Source organism: Fukomys damarensis, unplaced genomic scaffold (genome assembly GCF_012274545.1).
Source record: "Fukomys damarensis isolate Sample0158 unplaced genomic scaffold, DMR_v1.0_HiC HiC_scaffold_35, whole genome shotgun sequence".
In the NCBI taxonomy this organism is placed as follows: domain Eukaryota; kingdom Metazoa; phylum Chordata; class Mammalia; order Rodentia; family Bathyergidae; genus Fukomys; species Fukomys damarensis.
The window spans coordinates 33047703-33074278 of NW_022900947.1; the positions used below are offsets into that span (position 1 = coordinate 33047703).

The 26576-nt window shown below is 36.2% G+C and overlaps 1 protein-coding gene across 1 annotated transcript in view; it reads right to left on the reverse strand.

The window, feature by feature from the left end:
* The window catches only part of Atp8a1 (ATPase phospholipid transporting 8A1), a 222484-nt gene that overhangs the window by 125012 nt on the left and 70896 nt on the right, over nt 1-26576 (reverse strand). The window contains exons 9-17 of the mRNA XM_010625163.1: nt 22123-22196; nt 19384-19453; nt 18050-18177; nt 12654-12765; nt 11217-11382; nt 9532-9659; nt 6967-7044; nt 5473-5561; nt 1463-1507 (exon numbers count right to left, since the gene is read on the reverse strand). Of these exons, the coding sequence (XP_010623465.1) occupies nt 1463-1507; nt 5473-5561; nt 6967-7044; nt 9532-9659; nt 11217-11382; nt 12654-12765; nt 18050-18177; nt 19384-19453; nt 22123-22196 (890 nt within the window). The remainder of the gene's footprint in view (nt 1-1462; nt 1508-5472; nt 5562-6966; nt 7045-9531; nt 9660-11216; nt 11383-12653; nt 12766-18049; nt 18178-19383; nt 19454-22122; nt 22197-26576) is intronic.

The window sequence follows — 26576 nt, forward strand, 5'->3', positions numbered from 1 at the left end:
AGTTAAGGAATTTGTTCAAGAGCACCAGGAGATCAGGATCCAAACTTGGGCGGTCAGACCAGAGTCCACACCCATGGCCATTCCACATGACTCAGGACGTAGCAGTAGCTCAAGAAATATTTGTTCTTTCATCTTTGCAAGTCTACAGGTAATTATTTTATTAGCAGAGAATCCAAGTATATAAAAAAGAAACTTACTTTATTATAAAGATAGGAAACACCTATATTAATGCTGTATTTAAAAATCCTTAAAAGTAAATTTGTTTGTAACATTAAACTTCAATTATCCACCAACTACAAGATGCTTGGCACATTTTAAAAAATGCTAAAAATTTAGTTGTGTGTTAAATGCATGACACTTTATGTATGAGTGAGTATGTGATGACTCATTAATTGTTACATGAATCAAGCAGCAGTCTCTGTTATCAACCCTTGGTATTAGCATCTGTATTGGACATTTTCATCAAATCTCCACTTTATTGAAATAAGTTCCAGGTTGAAAAATATTAACTGTTAGCAGGGCATAATGGTGCATTCCTGTAATCACAGCACTCAGGAGAGAGGCAGGAGGATTTGCCGTGAGTTCAAAGCCAGCCTGTACTACAAAGTGAGACTGTCTCAAAAAAACAAAAAGAAAAAAGAAAAACATTAACTATTGTTGACCTTTGATGCATACTGGAAATACGGCTTAATCATAAAATACATATATAATCTAACAATAAAAACATAACTATAAAGCTTCACTATGTAATAGTCACCATCATTAAAGAATCTCTCCAAATTTTGTCACCAAATCATGATGAATTACAGAAATAACAAAATAACTTATACCAGCCTAGATGAAAATGTAAATACATAGGTTTTAAAGTAAAACAATAACAAAAAAACCCAAAAGAGTTAAATTAAGCCTAAAAATGCCATATTTAATAAATCTGTAACTAAATCATATCGCAGTTTACTCTAGTCCTAAGTCTCTGAACATTATTACCTGGTATTTTATTTAAAAATAATCATTTTCTAGTCCTTTAACAGGCTTATAAAATAATGAAAAATATAAAAGGCAATTTCCACTGTTTGGGTTGTTTCAGCTGCGTCTCTTTTGAAAGGTGTACACAAAGTGGCAGAAGGGGGCACTGCTGAGTTGAAAAACAAGATAACTTTTAGGAGTCATAGCTGAAATCTTATAATGTTCACAGCACAGAGACTGGAACACTGGAGTTGATCATTACAGACTTTATTATAGATAAATAATATAAAACTCTAGCAACTCTAACCTTTAAACTAAATGTTGTTTATAAAGGTTACTCAATAGAAAATCAAGGATATTCAATTTACAGCACTGTCACCCAACCTGGTGAGCAATGCAGTTTTCAAAATGTGTTTCAAAATGAAATGTGTTTTACAGAACAATGAAATGCAAACCTTTTAGAGACCAATGAGACAGACAGGCTCACACAGCTTACCATTCATCAGGAGAGCACCCATAATCCTCAGGTTCAGGGACATGGCTTCAGAAAGCAAGTGGAGGGACAGAAAGAAAGGAAAAATAATCACAGAAAGGTTGAGAACACAAAACCATGAATAAGGGAAGGTAAGTACTGAAAGATGGATCTCTGAAACGCTAAGAAAATGAACTTTTAGTTGAATCTGGAAGAATGGCAAGTTAGTATAGTAAGTAGAAGATGATGATTAATGGTAGTTAGGCAGGTTTACAAACGTGTCCTGTAACTGCAAAGCCAATCTGCCTTAATCAAAAAGTTTATTGAATTTATGCATAGAATTCAAGATTCAGTAAGAAAAATTTAAACTTAGTAATTTAAATACAAGTGAAAGCCAATGGAATAGTAATCATATTGATTATAAACTCATTCATAATATAATCATATATTTTATATATAGCCAGAACACAGTGTTCTAATGAAACAAACATCTTAATGCCTAGGAACAAAGTATCACACTGATAAAATTTGCCAAACACTGTACATTTTAGAAAGAACTTTGGCTAAGACATGATGATAGTTCTTTTAAAAGGTTGATTAAAGTAAAAGTTATTTTGTTTCTATGATTCAATTCAACCTCATTTTAAAAGGCTAATATTAAAAAATGTTCACTTAAAACTGTATTTATGTATTAAATTTTTTTTATTTCAAACAAAAAATGTGCTCAGTAATATTTTAAACTTTATCCATTAGACAGCTCATTTGAACATGGGTATAGTCTTCTTCGTGTATTTCATTTCAACCAGCCAATCATGTATTCAGTCCCAAGAGGCCCAAAATACATGACAGAGTAGATTTTATTATTTCCCATTCCTGTTATGATATATTTTCATTTGATGTTTTTCTTTTAAATTAAAATTATTAAGGGCCAGGGAATTAGCTCAGTGGTTCTGCCACCTGCCACCAGCTCAAGGACCTGAGTTCGACTCCCAGTACCCCAAAAAAGGATTAAAATTATTAGACGTAAATTTTAAAATGTAAGTTCAGTACAAATGTAGTTATTATTGATTTTGACAAATATACAATAATAAATTGTTGAAAACTCACACAACTCTCCTTCTCCTTGAATGTCCGCCTTCTCTTTTTACCCTTTCATCAACCTGACCAGGACACGGACATTCCAGAGCACCTCTTCTGTCTAAAACACTACACTGCCTCCAGCTCTCCATCTACTCTATCACCCCACTGACAATGGAAGTGGTCCTGTTAGCTCCCTAGTCTCTCTCCTCCTAAAGGGGTTTTGTATACGCTTACAAGGAAGGGCTCACTCTCCCCACTGTAGGCTGGTCTCCCACAACACGAGCTGGCTTGCTGTGAAGCTCTGTGGCAACTGGCTGGCTATAGCTTGATGTTGAAGACAATCACTTCTTTTTTTTTTTTTTGGTACCGGGGATTGAACTCGGGTCCTTGCGCTTGCAAGGTTCTGATCAACCTCAAGGCTTGGACTTTTGCTCCAGTACACTGCCAAGGGAGGCTCTGCACACACTGCATCAAAGTTCTGCCAAGGTGCACTGGAATTAGGCCCCAGATCTTGATCTCATTCACAGCAGGAGAGGGGCTGTTTCTTCCCACATCATGCATTTCAAATCTCCAGAGCTCAGGGGTAAGAGTGTCTCTCTCTGAGTCTGGTACAGGACCGCAAGTGCTCTCCCGGGAGTGATGAGCAACAGGCAATGTGCATATCTGCTCTTGATCCTATCAGCTCGAATTTTCCTGATCTCTGTTCAGCAGTTGTAGCGTCTTTGAGCTACTGGCTATTTACCCTTATACTATGTGCCAGTGCTGTCGTACCTACCCAGTAAGTTCTTCCTTTAATCTCATTCATTCTGAGATCTTAGCTCAAGTACCACTCTCCCAGGAAGCATTCTCTGACCTCCCTGCTTAGACCAACTCCCCATCAGACACTCACATGTAACTTCATAGTGTTAGGATTTTATATTTGACTGTGTGATTACTTCACTAACATCTCTTAATTCTCAATTCTGCAACAGGACTTACCTTTGCTTCTATCTATGGTAAACCAGGTTTATCTTCCTTAGACAGGCTGAAGAAGGGTAAGCTGAAAACTTGTAACTTCAAAAGCAGTTGTTGGTACTTGAAAGTTTATGTCACTTTCTCTTGTTTTGCCATCTGGGGTGGGGGAAAACACCGTGCTTTCTTCTGTTGGGGCCACAAGGTCATGCACTACTATATTTCTCCCTATTAGACGCTATTATGGGCAAATGGGAACATGTTTAGGTTCTGACAACCCAAGGGTGCCCTAATTAAAAAATGCTACTTTTCGAAGAGGAAATGTGCTTCACTGGCAGCGAAATCTATATGAGGACAATACTGTGCTCGAACCCACTCTGCCCTCTGCTAGGGGTTAATGACGGCATCAACAACAGACACAGGAGGAACACTGCTCTCTAGAACTACTGCCTAGGAGTGTTTACAGACCTGTTCCAAGAGCAAGAGAAACCTGGTACAGTGCAGAAGAGAGACAAGATCTTGTTTTAGTTTTCTGTTCTGATAGTTTCCCAATCAATACTTTGAAGAACTTATTTATTTAACTGGAAATTGCACAAAGAAAAAAAAAAGGGTATCAATTATTAAACAGAAATAATATCGGTGAATGAATTTGTGTGAAAAATCAACACTGGCATAGAATTGACAGTGCATGCATAATATGAGAAAATATAGAATCACAATAGGCCTTTCCTTCTCTTCTCTGGGGTAACGGTGGGTAGAACACGTAAGCACAAGATGCCAAAAGTGTGCATGCAACGCTCCTGCTCCAAAGCCACTGGGAAAGGTGAGGAGTGAGCTTCTCAGAGAAGAGGAAGGAGGCAACAACAAGATCCAGGCCTACAAACAGTACCTATGCTTTTTACAGCCTGTCTTTGCAGCGTGAAAAAACTATTCAATCATCTCAACTTCATTTACACATATAATTGGAACTCATTTTTCATCACACTCTCTCCTGTCCCAAAGAACAGGCCTATCTGCTTTCACCTATTTCTCTTTAGGCCACATGTATAGGAATACTCATGCACCTTTCAAATTTTTCATGAAATGGTCCCATTAACCAAATTTCAAAAATTGGTAAAAAAATTATGTTAAAACCCAATAGCCTTTTTACATTGACTTACTGTCTAGAGACAGAGTGTGAATGGGAAGAATGGGTTAGCCAGAAAACCCAAAAAGCAAGTGCTAATGTTTGTGTAATTACAGGCCTCACTTGCAGACAAGGAGAATTGCGAACATTTGCTGATAGGCCAATGGCAATCAGTCAGAAGTATATTTTATCTTTCAATCATGCCTTTGTGGGGAATTGAAGACTCTGACTTTCTTTTTTTAATTTTTACTTTTTTGGTACCGGGGATTTAACTCGGAACCTTGTGCTTGCAAGGCAGGCAGAAGCACCAGTCAACTAAATCCCCAGCCTGACTTTAACTTTCTTACAGCACTCTATTTCAAATTTCAAAGAGAAGGGGTTTGAATGGCTTAGGCAAACACACCGGGAAATAAACAAATTAGATGGATGCCTAACAAGCACATTCTAAAGGACAGTAAGAGCCTCATAAAAGCTTTTGTTAATATTCATTATCCTCTTGGATTAAGAGTTTCACATCCCGGCCTCCTTCCCATCGTCTGAATTTGAGACTGCTCCATGACCGCAAAGAAGAGAGGAGCTAACAGGAAAAATAATCACTCAAAACAACGGCCAGAGAAACGACAATAGTATTTTCACTTGAAACTTGACCAAGGCCTGACTACATCTGCTTTTCACACTCAAACCACTTGATTTCACAGAAGCACAATGAGAAATGTGTCTTCTTATCAGGGCCAGAGAGAGACCTGCTACAACTCCTAACACTTTTAAGACCCACCTCATACTGTTCGCCATGAAGACAATACCAAAGTACAGTGTAGAAAACATGGCATCCTGAATGCAAAGGACGACTTTTGAGATGCAGATGAAGAAAACTCACCCATAAGCAACTCCTGCTATGGTGCACTTTTTAAACTGCATGACGTTGCACGTGAGAGTTCCGGTTTTGTCAGAAAATATGTATTTAACCTAAAACGGATAAACATCTCTTAATCAAAAAATTTTAACAGAGGGAGAAAAATCTTAAGTGACGATTTTTATAAACTTTGTTACACTGTTGGGACACAACGAGTAGCATATTAAATGACTATTTTCTGCACATTCAAGGAACATTCAGCTTTAAAAAATATTTTAGCAATAAACTACTTCATATATAAGTAAAAAGACTTATCAAGGTATTACAAAAAACCAGTCACAGAGAAACATAGCTAGGCTGATTTGAATTCCACTAGAAAATGTCACTACTGTTACTTAACATTTAGAGAGCACTAGGACATTCATCAGCATTTCTCAATATAATAAACAACTGCAGAAACTGATAGTTTGTGCAATTAAGTTCATACATCTGTATTAGTGAAAAAAAAGATATTACATCTTAAATACTATTTATTTATTTATTTTTTCCTCATTGAGTTTATTGGTACATTTTAGGTTTGCAGTACAGTTCCATTCATCATTGGGATCTTGTACCTTTACATGACAGGTCTTGGTTCTCATTTTTCCCCATACCCCTGCCTTCCCTTCACCCCCTTCTCCCTTCCCTATTTATAAACACTTTATTTCCATTTTTCCATTTTCTCATATTTTTTTCATTTCCCTTCTTTCCTTTCCCCTACCCTTCCCAGTTCCCCTACAACTTTAGCCCTTTTCTTCCTATTTCACATTGTCAATTATACCATTAAGATCTTATACTAAATACTATTTAAATAAGAGTTGGAAAATGGTAAAGTGCAAGCATTCAGGTAGTGTGTATAAATGCATTATAAATATACATATACAATTACGTGCTCTGTAAGAATGTTTTAGTCAGTGAGGGACTGCATATAAGATAGTGGCCCCACAAGATGATACCGCCTGGCGATGCTCTAGCTGTCAACATGTGTAAATACATTCTAGGGTGTTCTCACATAAGACAAAATCACCCACCTAACAGTGTGCTTCTCAGAACATAGCCCTATTGTTAAATGGGTGCATGACTCTATGTGTGAATGTACTGTGCAATGGAAAACTAAAATTCTCATTTAACTAGACTCATACAACTTGAACTTTTCCTTCCTTGCTAGCTGAAATCTATGAACCATTCTATTACTATCCTTATAACTAAAACACAGCCCTTGTTTTACATAATTATCAGACAATATTTTGAGAAGCATGCCCATGTGTGTGTAGGACCTTACCTTATTAAAAACAAAATCTGTTTTAAGTAGCATTTGAAAACTTCAATTATTAAAATTAAAAATTATTAGTCATGTACCAACAAATGCTCTTATGCCAACTACTCAAATAATGGAAAATTAGGAGTTGTTACTTCATCTGAAGTTGCCACTTAAGACAAATCTGACTTCTGATTCAACATCTGTTAGTAAGAGTTCACCTGACCGAGCTCCTCATTCAGATTCGACGTCCGAGCCATTGCAGCAGTGTCTGTGGGTTCGTAGTGCATGTCAAGATCCTTTAAAACAATAAAAGAAATCATTAAACACAGGGAATAATAAGGGAATAGGTGAAATTTTGAAAGAAAGCATTTAGTGTCACTGAATGGTGAACTACATGTAAACACTAATTTCTTTCTCTATACCATTTCATTTCCCTGAGAAGTACTCAGTATAGAATATATTTCACTGTTAGAATAGAACAGCATGGTAGTTAGACTTATCTCTGCAATCAGGCAATCTAGGTTTCCTAGCATTCTACCATTCAATAAAGGTACAGGATTAAAATAGGAAAGTGCTCCCTTGAGTATCTGACACAAAGTCAGTGCTTAATGTGAGCTAGAGAACAGCAACTAAATGTTGTTCAAGTAATGAGAGTTGTAAGCCACAGGAAAAATTATCCAAGAGATTCTACCTGGTTTCTACTCTCTAAAGAATCAATAGATTCTATCCTACTTTCTGGGTCAAGTTTCTTACACTACATTACTTGAAAGCAAAATAAATACACTCACGAACGGCAAACCAAAACATGTATACTTTTGTATTTATTCGTACTTGCTTTGCACTCAGTAATCATGAGGTTTAACTATATCATCCAACAAATTAATATTTTTTCCAGTAGAATACTGTATCTTGTCAACAATTCATGGGTGTGGTTTCTGATTTTCACGTGTCAGATGAAAAGACCAAAATCGGAAATATAAACTGTTATCTCTCCTGTCTGTATTCTGAACTGATCAGTTTTACTCCTGGAAGAGGCTATTGAGTCTTATGTGCCATTTTTCAGGAGAGTCACTAACCAACGGGGCCATGATTAGAGACGAGTGAGGAGATCAGAATAGAGATTAATGAAAAGAAGGCCAACTACAGGAGATGGGGGTGTTCATTTAGGGAGAAAAAGATGACAGAACAATATTTATGACAGCTGATTTCAAATATTTTATAAGGCTATCACTGAGAAACAAGATTAAACACTTCATCATGGATCCACTGGGCAGAACCAGCAGGAAAGGGAGATAATTACTGATCTCAGTTCCACAGAAGGAAGACACTGCTTTGTAAGGGAAGACTGGAAAGCCAGTCTTCCATCTGGCAGGGATGTTGCAAAAACCTCTATACATTAACAAGGTGGATGAAAAGCATACGCCTTCTCTGTTTGCCCAACTCTAAAATAATGATTGGAAACAAATATTACTTTGAAAATCCAAATAAAAAATAATGGATTGAATAATTAGATGTTCACAGTGAATTATCTTATTATTTCTGTGCATGAGAACCTTTCAGGAAGTTTTAATTAAATTCACACACATTACACAATTCTTCAGCAACACGTTCCCTGCATGAAGAGAGTGATGTCTGCAGCTCACTTCAGATTTCTACATCATAGATTTCATGCTAAGAATTAAAAAGCTGATAATTTAGGGGAACCATTTACTATAAAAAGATAATGAGCAGCTGCAGAAGCATCATCAGTTTTATTTTACAATCCCAATACTGTACATATTGAAAAACTTTAAAATGATTTGTGAAGAAACATTTAAAATATCACTAAAATTTCTCAAGAGAAAAATTAAGCTTTGTAACAGAAGGCATGAAGATTTACTTAATTCACATAAATTCATTAATTTAAACCTCAATAAAACAAAACTAGAAGAATAACAACATATTTTATTTTTAAAATTAGGAAATAATCTGGGCATGGTGGCACACACCTGTCATTCTAGCACTTTGGGAGGCTAAAGCAGAAAGAACGCAAGTTCAAGCCCAGCCTGGGCAACTTAACAACTTAGTGAGAATTTGTCTCAAAATAAAAAAGGGGCTGGGCATGTGGCTCAGTGGGAAGGCTCTGGGTTCCATGCTCAGTATCACACAAACACAAAGGAAATAGGCATCCAATACATTTTCCCAATATTAAAAAAATCTGAGAAAATAATTCATGCACAGCTGAAATTATTTGTAGTGTACAAAAAAGTAAACTGCAAATATGCATAAACATTATTGATAATCTGGTTGTTAGTGGTAGCAGACATAGTATTATTCATATAGTGCTTCACTGCTTATAAAGCCCTTTGCTATCTGAAGAGAATCCTTGATCTGTACAATCAGAGATGTAGGGAAAGCATGTTTCACCTTCTCCATCAAAGTGCCAAGAAAGTAACTGTCAAAGAAATCAAAGGTCAGGCAAAGTTCCCACGTTTAGCAAATTATAACACTAGAAGTACAATCTAAGGATTTTAATTCTAAACTCATGCTCTCTTTCCCCTGCATATCCCCAAAGAGGTTTTCTGAACATATGACTTATTTCCTTCAGGATGTCTGTTTATAAACTTGCACGAGCCTGAGAAGAGAGACTTTGTTAAAATTATATCCGATAAAAAATAACACCCTGTTAGTAAATAAAAGGTAGATGGAATTAACAGTTTTTTTTTTCCCCCTCAGAGTTCAGAAGAACCGGTAATAAGGAAGAAAAATATAGTACTTATAACAATAATATAATTCATAGTTACCCAATTTATGAAGTACGCCTGGGTAAATTTCACCACTTCTAATGTAACCAACAAGCTGATAGGAATGAGATTATTGAAAAGTATGATGAAGGTCAAGAAATTCAATCCAAAATTATTAGCTCCACCATCTGTTGGGGGGAAGTGGAAACAACATTTACAATTTTATATTTACATTGAAAAAAAGTAGTGCAACAAAAATTTTCTATATTTCATAGCATATCTAGATAATCTGGGAGAACCACTTGGCTGATAATACATTCTAATTCTCACTCTAACCTTTGAGAGGGAACAGCACTGTAATTGGCCTTCCGTATACAAAGGTTCTGTATCTGTGGATTCAACCAACTGTGGCTGAAAATACTAAGGGGAAGAAATTGAACCTGTAACACATTTTTCATGGCATTCTTACTTGAATTACACAGTAAAACAACTATTTACATAGCATACACCTGTATTAGGTATCATAAGTAATCTAGAGATGATTTTAAGAGCAGCATACAGGCGAATGTGAGTAGGCTGTATATAAATCCTACATCATTTTATATAAGGAACCATGGATACAAGGAACAGCTGTACTTCGTGTTATATTGCTAATCCTGCGAAGAGCTACACCATGGTACTAAAAAGCGAAGGGACTACCAAGTATTGCAAATCCTATTCCAAGGTTTTATAAATTCTAATATTTAAAATACTAGGACTGAGAGTCTTAACAGATGGTTTATAAATGTAAAACTTCAATAGGACAGAATTTCTTTTATATGAATTCTTGAAAGTACTATATCTCCCATTTAAAGAAAGCTTTAAAAGCAAACAAACAAGACAGTAGCAGCATACTGCACTGAGCATTATTCATCTGTAGGTAAATTATGCTTTTCCTTCTCATCAAAGAAAATAAAAACAAGCATGTCAATTACACTGTAAAGAACATGAAGAAACAAACTGATGGTATTTTTTTCATAATAAGCCAGTGATGAAGAAAACAACTTAGAATAGCTGTAAAGTTAAATATATGAAATAAAAACAGCTTTAAAATAATTTTTTGCTGTAAGATTTTAGTAGAATTTGTTTTCATATTTTCAGAAATTAAGATTTACTGGAGTCTACTATTCATATGAACATGCAAAATCACTCCCCAGACATACACAGGGGTGGTACACCAGCACCACGACAACCAAAGCATACACGCTCCAGAGGGAAACTGTGTAGTAGCACTTTTCTCATAACAAGATGAACATTACCACAGGACTCCCTACATTACTGAGGTTAAGTGAGAGCACACTGTGTTCAAGCATTTTCAAAATATGTAAACTATTTTTGGTAATACAGAGACTACAATATCCTCCATACACACTCAACATACTTTATCACATAGCTACAACTTGTTTTAAAAAACATTTTTAAAGAAAAGTTTTTATTTATGCATATCATGTTCGAGATTATATTGTATTTGCTGACACACTAGCGTGGATGCTCAGTATGTTGCTAAGGATTTTTAAATTTAGAGATTCTAAAATTTTACTTACTTTTACTGGAAATCTCATTAAAAACAAATACTAAATGTCTAATAATTTTGATAACAACCTTCTTTTCAGGAACAATAGAAAATTCCACAAAATAAATTAAAATTAATTGTGGAACAAATATATGAAAGGAAAAAACAGTGCAGTTGGCACTTTATTGCTTACAGCTTAGATTGAGATACCAGTCTTTTCCAGAGTGCCTTCGATTCCAAATGGCTGAGCCCACAGAACAGATAAGAGACATGGCAATTAAGATACAAAATAAAATCAAAATTTGTACATTTGTAATTCGTTCCACATTGGACAGCTTAAGTGGTGGACTTGTTGAGTTCTGTGAAAACAAGAGAGATGATTAGTTTTTAAAAAGTACACAATTTAGTAATGTGTATTTTGGTCACAATTTAATAGCTTGGCATGGGTGTGCATATGAAAACTGAGCAAAGTCCATGACAAATGCAACAAGGAATCCATGGTTGATCACATCTTTTTCTTAAGGCCACTATACCACCTTCTTGTCTGACTTTCTATGAAGTCAATAAGAAAGAGGAACAGAAGGTAGTAACATTCCTTTCGTAGACATTGTAGGAGGAAAGATGAACTTGGCTACTTAAGAAGAAAAAAGAAAAAAACGCGTGTCTAGAAAGATCTACTTAGTGTCTCTGCTCCGAAATGAGGCAGGAAGGCCTATGCACCCACAACCGATACCTGGAAATTTCAAAGTGTGAAGGTAATTTTTAAAGGATCTTGGATTTTCAAATTCCTGGTGGCACCTAGCAATTATTTTAATGAACAAAGAAACAATGCTAGTAGTCCTAGCTAAAAGGAATAACATAGGAAAGCTTCCAAATTTGCATCTGATGATTCAAATATTTATGCCACCTATAAAATTCAAGTTAAATTTGTTGTAATCAATATAAAATGGAGATTTATAGAATTACAGAGTACTTGGGTAGAAACATTAATGATAGTTGTACTTGTCTGCTGAAAACATCTTCATAACTGATGAAAGCATCAGTCTTAGAGTAGATTTTCATTTCACATTTAAAAGTCGGTTTTCTACATCCATTGATCTACTTGACACAGATGTGACCATAATACAGAGAGAAGCACCTTTAGGCAGGTGTAAACCTTAGTGCTATAGTGCATGTTTACAGCAAAAATAAATGCTACAAGATAACTATCTGATGCACACTTTTCTTAATTTATGGAGAAAAGAAATTTGATAACTGCATTAAAATACAATTATAAAACAAATAATTTTAATACAGAGAATTAATGTTACATAGATGACTTGAAATGATCAACAATAGTTAGAAAATGCTGCCAATGGCCCACACATAAATCACTGAGAATTTATTCATGTGTGGGATGGCTTTTGGTGAAAAGTCCCAGAGCTCCCATTATAGCGAGCCCTTTCATAGAGATAGGAGTTCAATGTTCCACTTACTGGAGCATAGATTTTGGATGTATGGGGTAGGGTTCAGGAATCTGTAACAGGCAGTCTGCTCAGTGTGGGCTAACTGCACTGAGATCCACAAATGTGTTTATTTAGGATGTTATGAAGGGCTCAGGGCCAACAGGGTTCATGGCTACAAACCCTACCTGCATTAGCTTGGTGTCATGTCCAGTGTAGACCACTATCCCATGGACCCACTGAGTGTTTCTCAGCTGAGCGCCTCGAAGAAGGATCTGATCTGCTCCCAGGGGCACAGTGCTAGGACAGATTACGGTGACATCAGAAGTGACATTTTTAAAATGCTTAAACCGTACAGCTGCTATATGGTTCCAAAAGGTTCAATTATTAAAATAACCCCCTCTCACATTTATTTTCTCTTTGGAGTAGAAGTAGTTTTCCGACCAAAAAGAGCAGGATCAACCGTCAGGAAGTATTTAAGCCGCTCTTATTTAGCACATCAGCCATGTCCTATAATTTCACATCCCCTGTGGATGGAACTGTGTCCCCCTAACAATCATATGGATGTGATGGTATTTGCAGATGGAACCTTTAGGGGGTGATAATTTAAATCACATTTTTTTCATGAGTAAGACTCAAGCTGGGTTTTCTCAAGGCCTCTATGATAGGCTATTGGGTGATTCAAACTCATTCAGGAATATCATAAGAGCAAAGACCAGTTACTTGATGGATATGTGATGTCTTACTTACTTTTCTTTCATTGCTGAGACAAAATACTTGACATCCAAAGTTAAAGGGGGAGAGGTTTATTTGGCTTACAGTTATAATCGGCTGGCTCCAAGGCAGGGTAGCAGAGGAGTAACAGTTCATGGTGGAGAAAGGCAACAAAACCAACAAGGGAAGGGAGAGGGGGCCCTCAACAGAATCTTTCTGCCCCTTGTATCTTATAAAGACTACTTAGGGCTGGTAGCACTCACACCCTCAGTCCTAGTGCATTTGAGCCTAGCACTGCACCATGAATCAATTCCAGAAAACACTCCACCTATGACTGCATGAGGCCTTGTGGTGACATCAAGACACAAGGCAAAACATACAAAATTTAGTGGGCCAAGGATTCCTATTACTAAGTCTTTATTTTAAAAACAAACAAACACAAAATAGTTAGGCATGGTAGTGCACACCTGTACTCTCAGCTATTCAGGAGACTGAGGCAGGAAGTTGCTAGCCTGGGTAACTTACTTAGACCCTGCCTCAAAATTTTAAAAACACTAGGGATGCAACTCAGTGGCATCTAGCATGTGCAAGGTCTGTGACTCAATCTCAATATGGGGTGAGGGGGGAGTCATATAGAAAGAAAATACATTTTTGAAAAAAAAAATTCCCAAGAAATGTACAGAGAACACAGAATTCTTTGTCACTGAAGGCCAAGTGAGCCTGGGGTCCAGCAGGCTTCAAAAGTCAGTAGCAGTTTGGGCCCTGGACCTTCTCTTAGGACTATAAGAACTCTACTGGCTTAGGTGAAATCAAACCAACACGGACAGGTAAGACCAGCACCCAAGTGAATTCCAAGGGGAGAGTGTATTTCAATTTAGAGAAAGGACAAAACAACCGAAACTATCATTATATATAACTATCCCTTCAGCACACATTTGGATTGGAACCTATTGTACCCCATCTCAAGTGACTGGAAAAAAAAATCCAAGTATTTTATAAGAAAAAAAAAAGATTAATTTTTCCTCACAGTTTTGGAGGCTGAAAAGTCCAAGCTCCCACAGCTGCTGTTATGGCATCACGTGGTAGAAGTGCATACAAGAGTGACCAGAGCAACTCACTTGATAATAACTGGGCCTTGCAGCAACAAATCCAATGCCACTGGACCTAACTCATTCCTGGGGTAGGCACTAAACCTTTCTGATGATCTTTTTATCTCCCGAGTCCCACCTCTTGAGGATTCCACAACCTCTCAATACCATTACATCAGAGGCTGAGCCTCTATCTAGCACATGATTCTCTGAGGGACAAACCGTATCTAGAGAACACTTCAAATATATATACAGATACAGATATAAATATATAGATATACACAGAGATATGGATATGTAGATATACATAGAGATATGGATATAGATATATATCTGAAGGTTTGAGGTTCACTTCAAAGATGGCAGGGGCTTTGGAACTAAAAGGTTTCCACAAAGTTCTTGAGATGTTACTGGACAATGATCTAGAGCACATGTATACTGCCTACTCCTCACTTATCCAATGGGTTACATATAGCAACTGTTGTTTTAGCATTTGTGGCAAGGACTGGCTGGAAAGAGATACAAACTCTTCAAAAGCAAAACATACTACCATGCGTATTTGTGTTACTGGGGACTGAACTCAGGGTATCCCACTGAGCTACATTCTCAGCTCTTTAGAGACAGGGTCCTTGCCAAATTGCTGAGTTGCCCAGGCTGGGCTCAAACTTGGGATCCTCTTGTCTCAGCCTTGCAGAGTGCTGGGGTTAGTAGTGTGTGCCACCCTGTCTGGCAAAACTTACTACTTCGTAATTAAAAAGACTCAAGAAGAGTTAGTACTAGTTTTTACCACAGCTGGAATTCCAAAACTTCTGGCATTAGATCATGTTCATCAACCCTCCGGTAATCAAAGTATACTCACCTGAAAGGGTGTTCAAGAGCTCTGGTAATCACTGTCAAAGCCAAACGTGTTTCAGAGACAAAGGTTTTGAAAACCTATTTCTACCTTTCATATAAAATAAAGCATATTATATAATTTCTCTCTGTCTCTGAAATCTTGGCAATATCATACACAATTTCTCCTTCACGGAAACAATTTACTTGGCACCAATTTAACAGCAAACTGATAAGAAATGGAAGCTGGCCAGTTTAGGAATGTCAGACTAAAGAAACATTACTTGTATAAATGGCCAAATGTATCATTAGCCTGTAACCATATATTCAGGGAAAGATCACTCTGTGCAAATTTTAGAGCAACAACTACTTTAAAGATTACAGGACAGCTTTTGGTGGATCTGAGTAAGGATGGTAGTACAGGATATTCTTCAAATATTAAAATTCTTAAAACACTAATGAATTAGACAATTACAAGACAATGAAAGTGCTTTTCCAGGCTGATGAGGTGAGTGGAGCTAGTGCATCAAGGTGACATTTAGTTGGATACTAAAAATGCTTGGTAAACAAGGTAGAGAATTCAGGGAACAAAGCAAGGGAAGGACAAAAGGAAATAGAGGCAGTAAAGATCCTATTCTTCCTTCCCGGCTCCTTCCCATTTCTTTGCTGTCCTTTGTAATAAAACTTCTTGAAAAAGAAGTCTACACTTGTTATTTGAACTCCTTCCGTAATTTGGAACTCACTCTCATGGGATTCTACCTATTCTGATCAAGCTCAAGGGACTCTATTTGCTAAACCCAACTGTGCAGCCTTATTATACTTGACCATCAGCCACATCTGATTTAATGTGGTGCCTCCACTTCTGCATGGTACAGCTCCTTCACTGCCTCTTAGTTTCCATCCCATGAGCTTTGTCTTAGTCTCTCACTTGTCTTTTCTCTTTTCTTAAAACTCTTAATGCTGGACAGTTGGGAGAGTCCATGGGTCTTTAATTTTTTTTTTTTTGTCTACGCCCTTTTACTTTCTGGTTTCTTCCAGTCCTACAGCTTTAAATACATATCTATCCCAACTACCCCCAAATTTATTTCAGCCAAGGCTTCCACTCCAAACTCAGGTATATATGCAATTACGACTTTGCCACCTCTGTTTGGCCATCTTAAATATACTAAACCCCAAACTGAACTATTTTTCTTCCTCTCTCCACATCCTCCAATGGATCCCCCCTATTTGACTTAGAATACACTTTTACAGTACCCTATAAAACCTTGTATGATTGGGCCAATTATTAAGTTCCTCACCTCCTACTCATCATTGATCAGATGTTTCCTTCATGATGGGGGTCACTGCAACCACTCAAAATGATTCCTTCCTAAGGACTTCCAAACTCTCTTATCTTATGCTATCTTTTCCAAATTATTTATTGTTTTCTAATATAGGATATAATTCTCTTACTTATCATTTTATTTTTTTGTCCTTTGTGGTGGTTAAAGTGTCAACCTGATTGGCTTGGAAACTGCCTAGATAAGTAAAGCACATTGCCAGTTGTATCTAGATGGACACGGAAACATGACTTTGGGCATTGTATCTAGTCCCTGTCCCCTTCCTCTCTGGCACTATTGCACTGCTCTGCCTTTTGGCTTTTCTCTGTCATACCTTTCCTCCATGATGTTCCTGCTCCAAAGTCAGCTGACTATGGACTGAACCTCTGAAACTGTGAGCCAAACAAAACTCTCCTCCCTTAAATCGTGTTATGGATTTTTCTCCTAGCAATAGGAAAGCTGACTAAACACCCTTCCTCTCCTACAAGAAGGTAAGCTAACAAGATACAATGGTATGAGTGTTCGTGTCTCTCAATATTTATAAATTAAAAATGAATTAAAACTAACTGGCTAAGTTTTTGGGATGACTGGGTCATGAAATTTCTGCCCTCAAGAATAGAATTCACGCCCTTCTGAAGATGGCCAGAGGCCCTTCATTATGTGAGAATACAATCACAAACTATCTATGAAGAACAGGTCCTGACCACACACCAAATTTGCTAGAGCCTCGATCTTGGACTTCCCAGCCTCCAGAACTGTGAGCAATAAAATTTTGTTTAAAAATTTCCCAGACTAAGGTATTCTGAAATAGTGATGTGAAACAACTAAGACACAGGGCAGGAATACAGTGGATTATCAAGTTATGATTGACCCGACATATGAACAGTTGGGTTAATTAGGCTAATGGACGATTTATCTGCCTCTTGTTATCTGTAGCATGTACCCAGGTAAACCTCCAGATCTCAGCTATATTGACTTACAACCAAACTAAGTTACAACCAGCCCTCAGGAACTGATCAAGTTCCTAAGTCAAGGATCCACTGTATTTATCTTCTTTTTCATCATTGTCTCCTTATATGTGTAAGGGGCCTAAGCCACCAGATGCATCCTAAATGCTGGCTGAATCAATGAGGAATGCAGTAGGGAAGAAAAGGAAATGACAGAAAGCAGGCAACAACGGTGACTACAGATGACAACACGGCCTAGAAAACAGCATACGAAAGAATTACACCGAGAAGACAAGAAATTACCCAGTACAATGAACACTTAGAGGCAGAGTGGGAACTCTTTGAGACATCTACAGATCACAGGAAAGGATTCAGACCGCAACCAAAATAGATAGTTAAAGCAAGAAGAAGTATTTTGGTGGAAGAAAAAAAGGTTGCTTACTTACTAAACAATGCGCCGGAAATCTGGATAGCCTTGAAAACATCCAGTTACTATGTTGGCACTTATACCACACAAATAAGGTTAAGATCCAGCAGTTTTACAAAAGAAACTCAGGTTGGAATTTAGACATGGTTTATATATAGACGTGGTGTATACTCAAACTTGGACATAATCTGTACCCAGACTTGGAAGAAAGACATTCAACAGTACATGATAACCACGGGGCCCCAGATTTTTACATACCCATGGCCGTCAAGCCTTATATTTCCAACAAAATCATAGAGGTGTCTGTTTGGACTTTCACACTCAATTCTGCCAGAAATCCTCATTAAACTGTCAATGTCTTTGATGTCTGAGGTTGCTGGTAAGCCCTGTCAAAAATATTTAGAAAAGCAAAAAATATATTAAATAAGTTGTGTTTGGGTGGGTCCAGGTCTTAGGATCTAAGGGATCTCATTATTTTATAAGCATTTCTTTCCCCTTATACAATATTCTGTCAAATCACAATTTAGGGATATTTTCCGTTCCACTAAGTCTCTAACTTTTGTAAAAGTTCTAAAGAAACTATAAGTAGTCTGCAAAGATATTGTAAAGTAAACCCCCAAGAACGATTCACTACCAAAATCGAAATATTTAGTACTATACATTTTCAGTCTGTCTGCTGAATCTAAAAGGGACATGAAACATAGTCTGTGTCTCACGACTGTTTTTCTTTCCTTCTCTTCTTTTCTTTTTTTTCTACTGAGAAGGAAAGTTCTCAAACAATTCTTCCTCTGTCCAGTCAGAAGTAGAGGCCATGGAGCACGGCCACTCTCCCTGCATCAAGGTACAGGTCCACTGACACAGTTCACCACACCCCAGCTCTCCTACACACCCAGCCATTTTCATCACTCACCTCGAACCTAAGGCACATATTCATTGAAAACTCTTTTTAAACTTTAGAAATAAAAACTTCACAGTTTTCTTCTGCTAAGAAATCTACATTACTGTAAATTCCCAAGCTGAGTCCAAGTTTCAGAATAGCAAGAGAAAGTAGAGATTTCAGTGTGCAAAGCCAAATAATAATTTGGGACAGGTGAATAAGAAAATAAGCCAACATATGTCAAAACATGTACAGCTACTATTTTGAAATTATCCAAACATCAGCTACTAATGAAACAATCTAAAATACTACAATTTTTTTAAAAGAAATATTTTTCATTTTTGTTTTTTTGATACAGGGTCTCACTATGTAGTTGAGGCTGACCTGGAACTCACTATGTGGCCCAGGCTGGTCTCGAACTCACAGTGATCCTCCTGCCTCAGCCTTCCAAGTGCTGGGATTACAGGTGTGTGCCACCATGACCGGCATTAAAATATTATAATTTTTATATGATGGGACATATTTAATCAGGCAAGCAAATACAAGTGCTCCATAGTACTTAACAACTGCAGTTTATGAAATCTCTTCACAGTGGTTCAATGAGAAAATATTTGAAAGAATTACTTCAACTCAGGACAGTAACATTAAGAAAAAAAAAAAGCTCAACTCCATATAATAAAACTGAATGCTTAAGTGAACCTCTATTATAACTTACCTGTCTAATTTTCAAGTTTGTTTCACCATCTAAGTTGGATGTCTCAATGTAGCACATGGCCTGGGGCTCACTGTGGTTTAGAATTGAGAAGCACAAGTATTTAGTGGGGAAAGGAAAGCAAGAAGAGTAACTTATTTAAATGCTGCAACTCACCAAAGTCTTCGTTCTAGACCAGGGATGGCAAACCTTTTAGAGCTTTTAAAGATACAAACGGCCCACTGTGACATGCATGTCATAGATCTGCCACCACTGTTCTAGACAAAGCTATGTCACCTTGCTCCCTGATGATTTTCATTTTAACAGCCAGATACTGTGAGGCAGAACCCATGCATGACCATTCACAGACCAGCTTTCGAGCCAGGATTCAAAAGCGGTTTCCTGACAACATTCAGTAATGGTCTTCAAGATAACGTAAGTGAGTAGATTTGTCAAATTATTTTAAAATTGTTCATCCATATAGACACAACAGACTGTGTCTGAAATGTAAAGCAGTTTTGTGTCCACATTTATCTGCAGTCCAGATATCAAGTGAGATTTCACACTCATGGCCCACATGTAAATTGGCTAAGCAAAGTGATTAGAAAATTCCAGATTGCTACTTCTACAAACTTGGATTTAAAAGTATCCTTTTAACTATGATGAATAGGGTCATATGGACCACATAACACAAAAAGTTTTACAGCAGCTTTTAAAAGACACATGAATATATTTTACATTGGAAGTGGATATATACTTTTCTCTGTTGTTCTTCCTAGTTCCTATCTTCTTTATCTGTTAAAGAAACTTGGGCAAGTTTTGAGGACAAGAAAAGCTAAAACTAAAACCAGCCAACTTGGCCATATTGCTCATTGCTCTGAACCTAGTAGATCTTCTTCACAGGTTTCCACCAGAGCATTTAGTACAACTCAGCGTGCAGCGGTCTGAGGGTTTTAACAAAGGTGCCATACCCTAGACCAGTGATGGCAAACCTGTTAGAACTTTTAATGATACAAACAGCTGGCTGAGGCACACGTGCCATAGGTTCGCCACCAATTCCCTAGACTATCACATATGTCCCCTTCCCATGATGTCAACTGTCCAGCAAATACAGACCCGTGAGTGTGTGGTTCAACTGCATAACTGGATCCTCTGCTTTGTTAGAAAGTATTCTGAGTTAAACAAATACTTTCATTAGCAATTTGTTATAAAATAAGTCCAATTTATGAATATTGTGTAAGTATATGAATGTAATTTCTAATAAGCATGAGCACACATGCCTAAAAAGAAGGAAATTTGCAAGTCACAAACACCTGGAATTTTCTAATCAGCTTCCAATTTGTACATGTACAAGACAGACTATTCCAAGTTTCAGAAATGAGAATTTAGCTTAATTTCATGGTCTGAAAATTTGTGAAAATTAGTCATATACATGGACAGTAATAAAACATTTCAGATTCATTCAAAAGTAACTTTGCAAGATCTCCCATTTCCTCTAGAGGTTTTCTTTCATAAAGGCTGTTACTTTTTTCCTAAATGGGGGAGTCTTCCACTATTTATATTTTCACTCTATCAGTTATTAAAATTTTTATTTTTAAATCACTTTCACAGTGGTAATTTAGTGCTTGCAATGGCCCCACTTTGTAATTTGTTTATGTATAATTTGCAATAAATGATTTATGAAATTATAGAACATTTTCGAGTAACAAAAGGATAATGACAAATGCTAAATAATAATGTTGATTCCATAAGTAAAATTTTATTAATATCCTTAACCAAGGCCAGTCTCATGTTAAAATGAGGATAACATTCTAATTCTACTTATTATTAGTTTTTTTTCACAAAGCAAATTTTCTAGGACTTTAAATGGCAAAGAAGTTGGAAGTTTAAATGGTTGACTTCTATCTGAAGCGGGACACATAAAATATGCATTTGTATTCAGAATATTCTTAATAAGCACTTAAGACAGCTGTGATGGAAGCGGTTCTTAACAGAGCTGTGAGAAGGCAGCAAGAAGTCAGGAATCATGCTAGATTATAAACATTTCAGCAAGTTATGACGACATCTCAAACACAAACTACAGTCAGAGAGGCAAAGCAGGCTTTTTGATTAGTAAGTGGAAAAATGAAACAAGATGCGTATCACAATACAGACACTAGTGGACAGCTGAAATTTACCACAGTAACGTGCACAGTGTCACAAGTTACAAGTGGGATAAAAACTGATCCCAAAGCATGCGGTACAAAATGTACAACATCCAGCTTTGTGCAGGGGGTCCTCTGTAAACCCTATACAAGCCCAAATTATAGTCATAATCACTGGAAGGATTCTACAGAATGTATAGAAAATTTAAACCATAGGAATAAGAAAATGTAATCAAATTTCAATGACTGGTTAACACCGTTCAAAACAATATCATGGAGTGGTCATAAGTTTAGCCTTAGTACTGAGGCATGCGGTTAAATATGAATATATGTTAATGGTGCAGAAGATATTAAAAATCTAATTTTATGGGTGTGCCTCTTGGACTCCTGTTGAGACAACAGGAGTTAAATGTGCCTGGCAGAGGGACAAACATCACCAATAAGACATTCGTAAAATGCCTTTAAAACATCTGTGAAATGTCCATCACCAATAAATATAAAAAATGTTTTGTGTTTTAATGGAAGAGACACAGAATTCAGCCACATTTGGGTGCCACTGTTCTCTGGGGTTAGGGTGAGGACCCACATACACACATCCTGTACAGCTCAGTGTTCTGACCTTGAGGACAGACTGATGAGATCTGCTGGGAGATGCTCCCCATTGGTCACTTTCACTATCTCCCCTACTGCCACCTACATGTCCCAGTTTAAAATAATTAAAATGGGAAAAAAAATGAATAACAGAGAAAGAACAAACAAATGGACAAAAGAGACAGAAGGTTTGAAATTATTATAGAAAATAATACATGTTAATAAAAATGTCAAATGCCAATTTTTTCAAAACTTATTTTGATCAGGTCTGAAGACATAAGAAAATATTTAAGGATACTTATATGCCTTAAAGTCTAATATCCAATTTCTAATGTGAAAATTTTCAAATTTTAAAGTTTACATACAAGCATTTCTTATCAAATTAAATAAAAACCCTTCCTGTAGAAAGCTACTTTATCTTATAGATTCCTTTTTCTAGTTCCTCAACCTCATGCCATCAACTGTATGCGCATTCCTACCTGAAAAAGCAAAGAAATAATCAAGGAAGTTATTCTAGGGTTTTGAGAAACAAAGCATTCTATATGACTTCCTATACACAATAAAAAATAACTTTGTTAAAGATATTTTGATTCCAAAACATTTTCATTTTATTTTAGGTCTGCTTTTGACGCTTTTTTTGGGGGGGTGGGTACTGGGGATTGAACTCGGGTCCTTATGCTTGCAAGGCAGGCCACCGAACCGCTGAACTAAATCCCAGGCCCTCAACTCGGGATCTTATGTTTACAAGGCAGGCAGCAGAACCACTGAGACAAATCCCAGGCTACAAAACATTTTCAAAGTAAACTGCATAAATATCTTCTTAACTTTAATGCAAATTACACAGATATGAATCTTAGGACATAAGAAGGCATAATTGAAGCCACTGGAGTTATTTAGTAATGCCAGTCCATGTTACTATAGTCCTTTTGTGGGGAGTTGGTAAGCCTTCACATTCAAAGAAAAATTTTCAGCAGGGGTATGAGACAGACACACCAAGAGTCTGTTTGTATTTGAATTATCAGCTTGAGTTATTTTACTGTAGCTTACATTTTCTTAGCATAAGTGTATTAGTTGCTATATGCTAAAATTTCATTTTCTCCATTTCAAAATGAAAATCATTGAAAACAATAATGTTCCAACATTTTTGTGCTTTAATTTCACAACCATCTCAGAGAAGATGCATGATTAATGTTTACTCACAGTGCAAATTCAGTATTACAAAAGCTTTTTATTCTTCTTCTTTTTTTTTTTTTGGTACCGGGGGTTGAACTGGGGTCTTTGTGCTTGCAAGGCAGGCCACCAAACTGCTGAGCTAAATCCCCAGCCCCAAAGCTTTTTATTCTTAATGTTAATGGTATCACCACATACTTATTTTGATAGTGGACACTGTGTCATAATGAAGAAAATTAGAAGAATTCCAATCTTGATTTAATCATTAAAGTTAAGTGGCTAAGTGGAGACAAAGTGAAAATTTCTCTTCCTGTTAAATAATAAAAGCTATTACCTAAATCTTAAGGTTAACGTAAGTTCAAAAGAGCTAAGTAATGCAGAAATCTCTCAAGGAAAACAAACAAAAATCAGTTGAAAGGTAGTGTTCTGTAAAGTGGGTAGAAATGCTAGCCAAATAGCATAATATTTAAACTATACTGTGAATCCCACTAAATAACCAAAAGTAAAGAAATTTTTTAAAAGGAAGAAGTTAATTACTGTGAATATTAAGATATAAAAATTGTTTTCATCTAGCAATATTGATAACCACCAGGAAATGTTTTAAAGTTTAGAAAACATATCTTGTACAAAATGCTCTAACATTTAGAAATAAAGGTTATCTTTTATGCAAAATTCTTGGGACCAGAGGTGTTTCAGATTTTAGATTTTTTCACATTTGGGAAAATGTGCATAGATTTTACTGGTGAGCATCAAACACTACAAGTATAGAACTTGCTGGGGAGTTTCTGGAACTGGAGAGAGAAAGATCACAAATAGTTTGAAAAATTTCAAGTAAGAATTCAGTTTATAGCCAAGGTAGGATAGACAGTTATCTTCATATTTTTTAACAGAGACAAAGAAATGCTGTAATCAGTGGTTCAGCATATATAGCTCTACAGTAAAGTCTCTTCAATTAGGAAAATGTCAATACTTTTTAAAATTGGTAGAAGACGTTACTATACCTTCTTTACACAGAAACATTAGGATGGCCCATCGTCCAGTACAATTATCAAACTTCTACTTTCTCTGAAAATTTATCAATTAAAACAAAGCAAAAGAATTGGAGAATATTAGGGCTGGTTCATTTAGTCCATCTTGGTCAGTGCAAAAGTAATAAAATAAGGCCTGAGAATTAAAGCAGTGTGTTCAAAATCCTCAAGCTACAACAAGCACTGTGGTTTTCTGACTTGTAAACACGGCTCTCTAATACGAGATACTATCCAGGACCTAAGATGATGGTAATAATAAGCTCACTCTTAAACTTGCTCACATATGGTCTAAGGATAGGCAGTACATTTTATATCAGTGTTAGAAACCTACCCTGGCAAAATTACAAGCAAATCAGAGAGGCTGATTTGGAAACACCCATATTCATCTCTCTGAAAACAAAAATAAATCTGTACATGGCACAAAAAGATTCTAAACTTAAAATATAGAAATATAACCACCTCTACTTGTTTCAACTGCCTGCAGATATACTACTATTGATATCTAGGTAATTCTTATTTGCTCAATTACATTTCACTACCTTGTGAATCCAATCACGTTAAATCAAGACCTGATTAAATAGATTTTGAAAAAAGGACACAGTCCATATTTATATGTGGAATTTACAAATAAAACTGTCCAAGGAAATGATGATAAACAACCTCTAAAATATCAAAAACATTTCTTATTAATATATATTAGGACAAGTTTTACGTTTTAAAACCTAAAACCATTTGAAAATCACATTCTTTAAAGGGTAACTGTGCCATATGTTCTGTATACTAAGTCATGGCTAACTTCATTATGAGTAGAATGAAAAGTATCTAAATTCAGGATCAGAAAGAACTTGAAAGAAAGAGCAAAGTACTTTATTTAGTTATTTACTTATTTTGGTTGAAAGAGGATGGCATTTCAAAAGGTATGATGATGAAAAAGAAATCACTCATACATTTTCTTGTATCAGTTCTCTGTGAGAATCAAGAAACTTTTGTAGGGATATAATGAATACATCATAAAGGAATTTGTGATGAACAAAAATTGAAAGATAAAATTGACAGAACCTAGTCCATGGATGATATAAAATAAATGACAGAAAAGCTAAAAAAGTGGTAATAGTCCACACACATGGATCTGGGACACATTCAAAGAAGAAAAGACTCTCAATTGTAATTATAACTTTTGAATTATATAGCACCTGTTTAATCTATATGGCAAACATGAAAGCGGCCTTTAAGTCCAATCAATTTTTAAATGCTTAATTGAAAATCATTAAAGAGGTTTAAAATTCTTCGTTTATTCCTTATTTCCTTGGAGAAATCACAAGGTCAATGCAGGGTAGAGAAACCATCCTCTACACTGTTTGAGCATTGTAGGTATCTCTACCTTGATGAGAGAAGTACAGTGTCAGCAGGTATATACTCTTTGCCTTTTATTATAACTATATCTCCAACATTTACCTGAAAGAAAACTGGGAATTGGTTAATTATCTGCATGGAAAGATAGTTACAAATACATAATCCATTGTATTAAAACAAATACTACAGAAAAAAAAATGACTATTGGCAGATAAGAACTACTGATCTTCACAAAATGGCATAAAATCATCTAAGAGTGAGGCCAGGAATCAGGGAATACTTTAAGAGATGAATGCTGCATCTTTGTTTTATTAGCGCTGTACAATTTAAGAAAATCAACCAGTCCCATCTATCTAAGAGACATCTCAACTTCTCGTAGTCTTTTTTCTTTGACATAAAAATAAAAAAGAAGATTTCATCAAATGAAATCTTGATGCTATTTAAGGAAGTTTCAACACAACTGGAGAGAACATTATAAATGTGATCATTACTTTTCACAATGACCTTTAAAAGCAAGTATTAATTGTAATATGTAATTTAGAAAGGAAGAAAATAAGTTTGAGATTCTAAGCTATTTGCTCAGGATTGGTAGGTGGAGAAGCTTAGACACACTCCTATCTGACTTGACTTTTGTGTAAGTAAATTTGCAGAAACTATCACCGTAATTCAAATTAAAAATACAGATTCTTAAATTTTACAACCATTAGCATTTTTCTGAACATGACATGAAGAGAAACTAAACGTGCACTATAGTCAGAAACAGAAGAAATCTAAGTGTCAGGCTTATCACAAAGCTTCTACGAAATGACTAAGAAACAATGTGGCTTATTAATTAAAGTGACCAAAGTCACTGGTGGCACTTCCATTCATCGAGAATGTTGTTCTCTCTCTCCCCCCCCACCTTTTTTTTTTTTTTTTTTTTTTTTTTTAC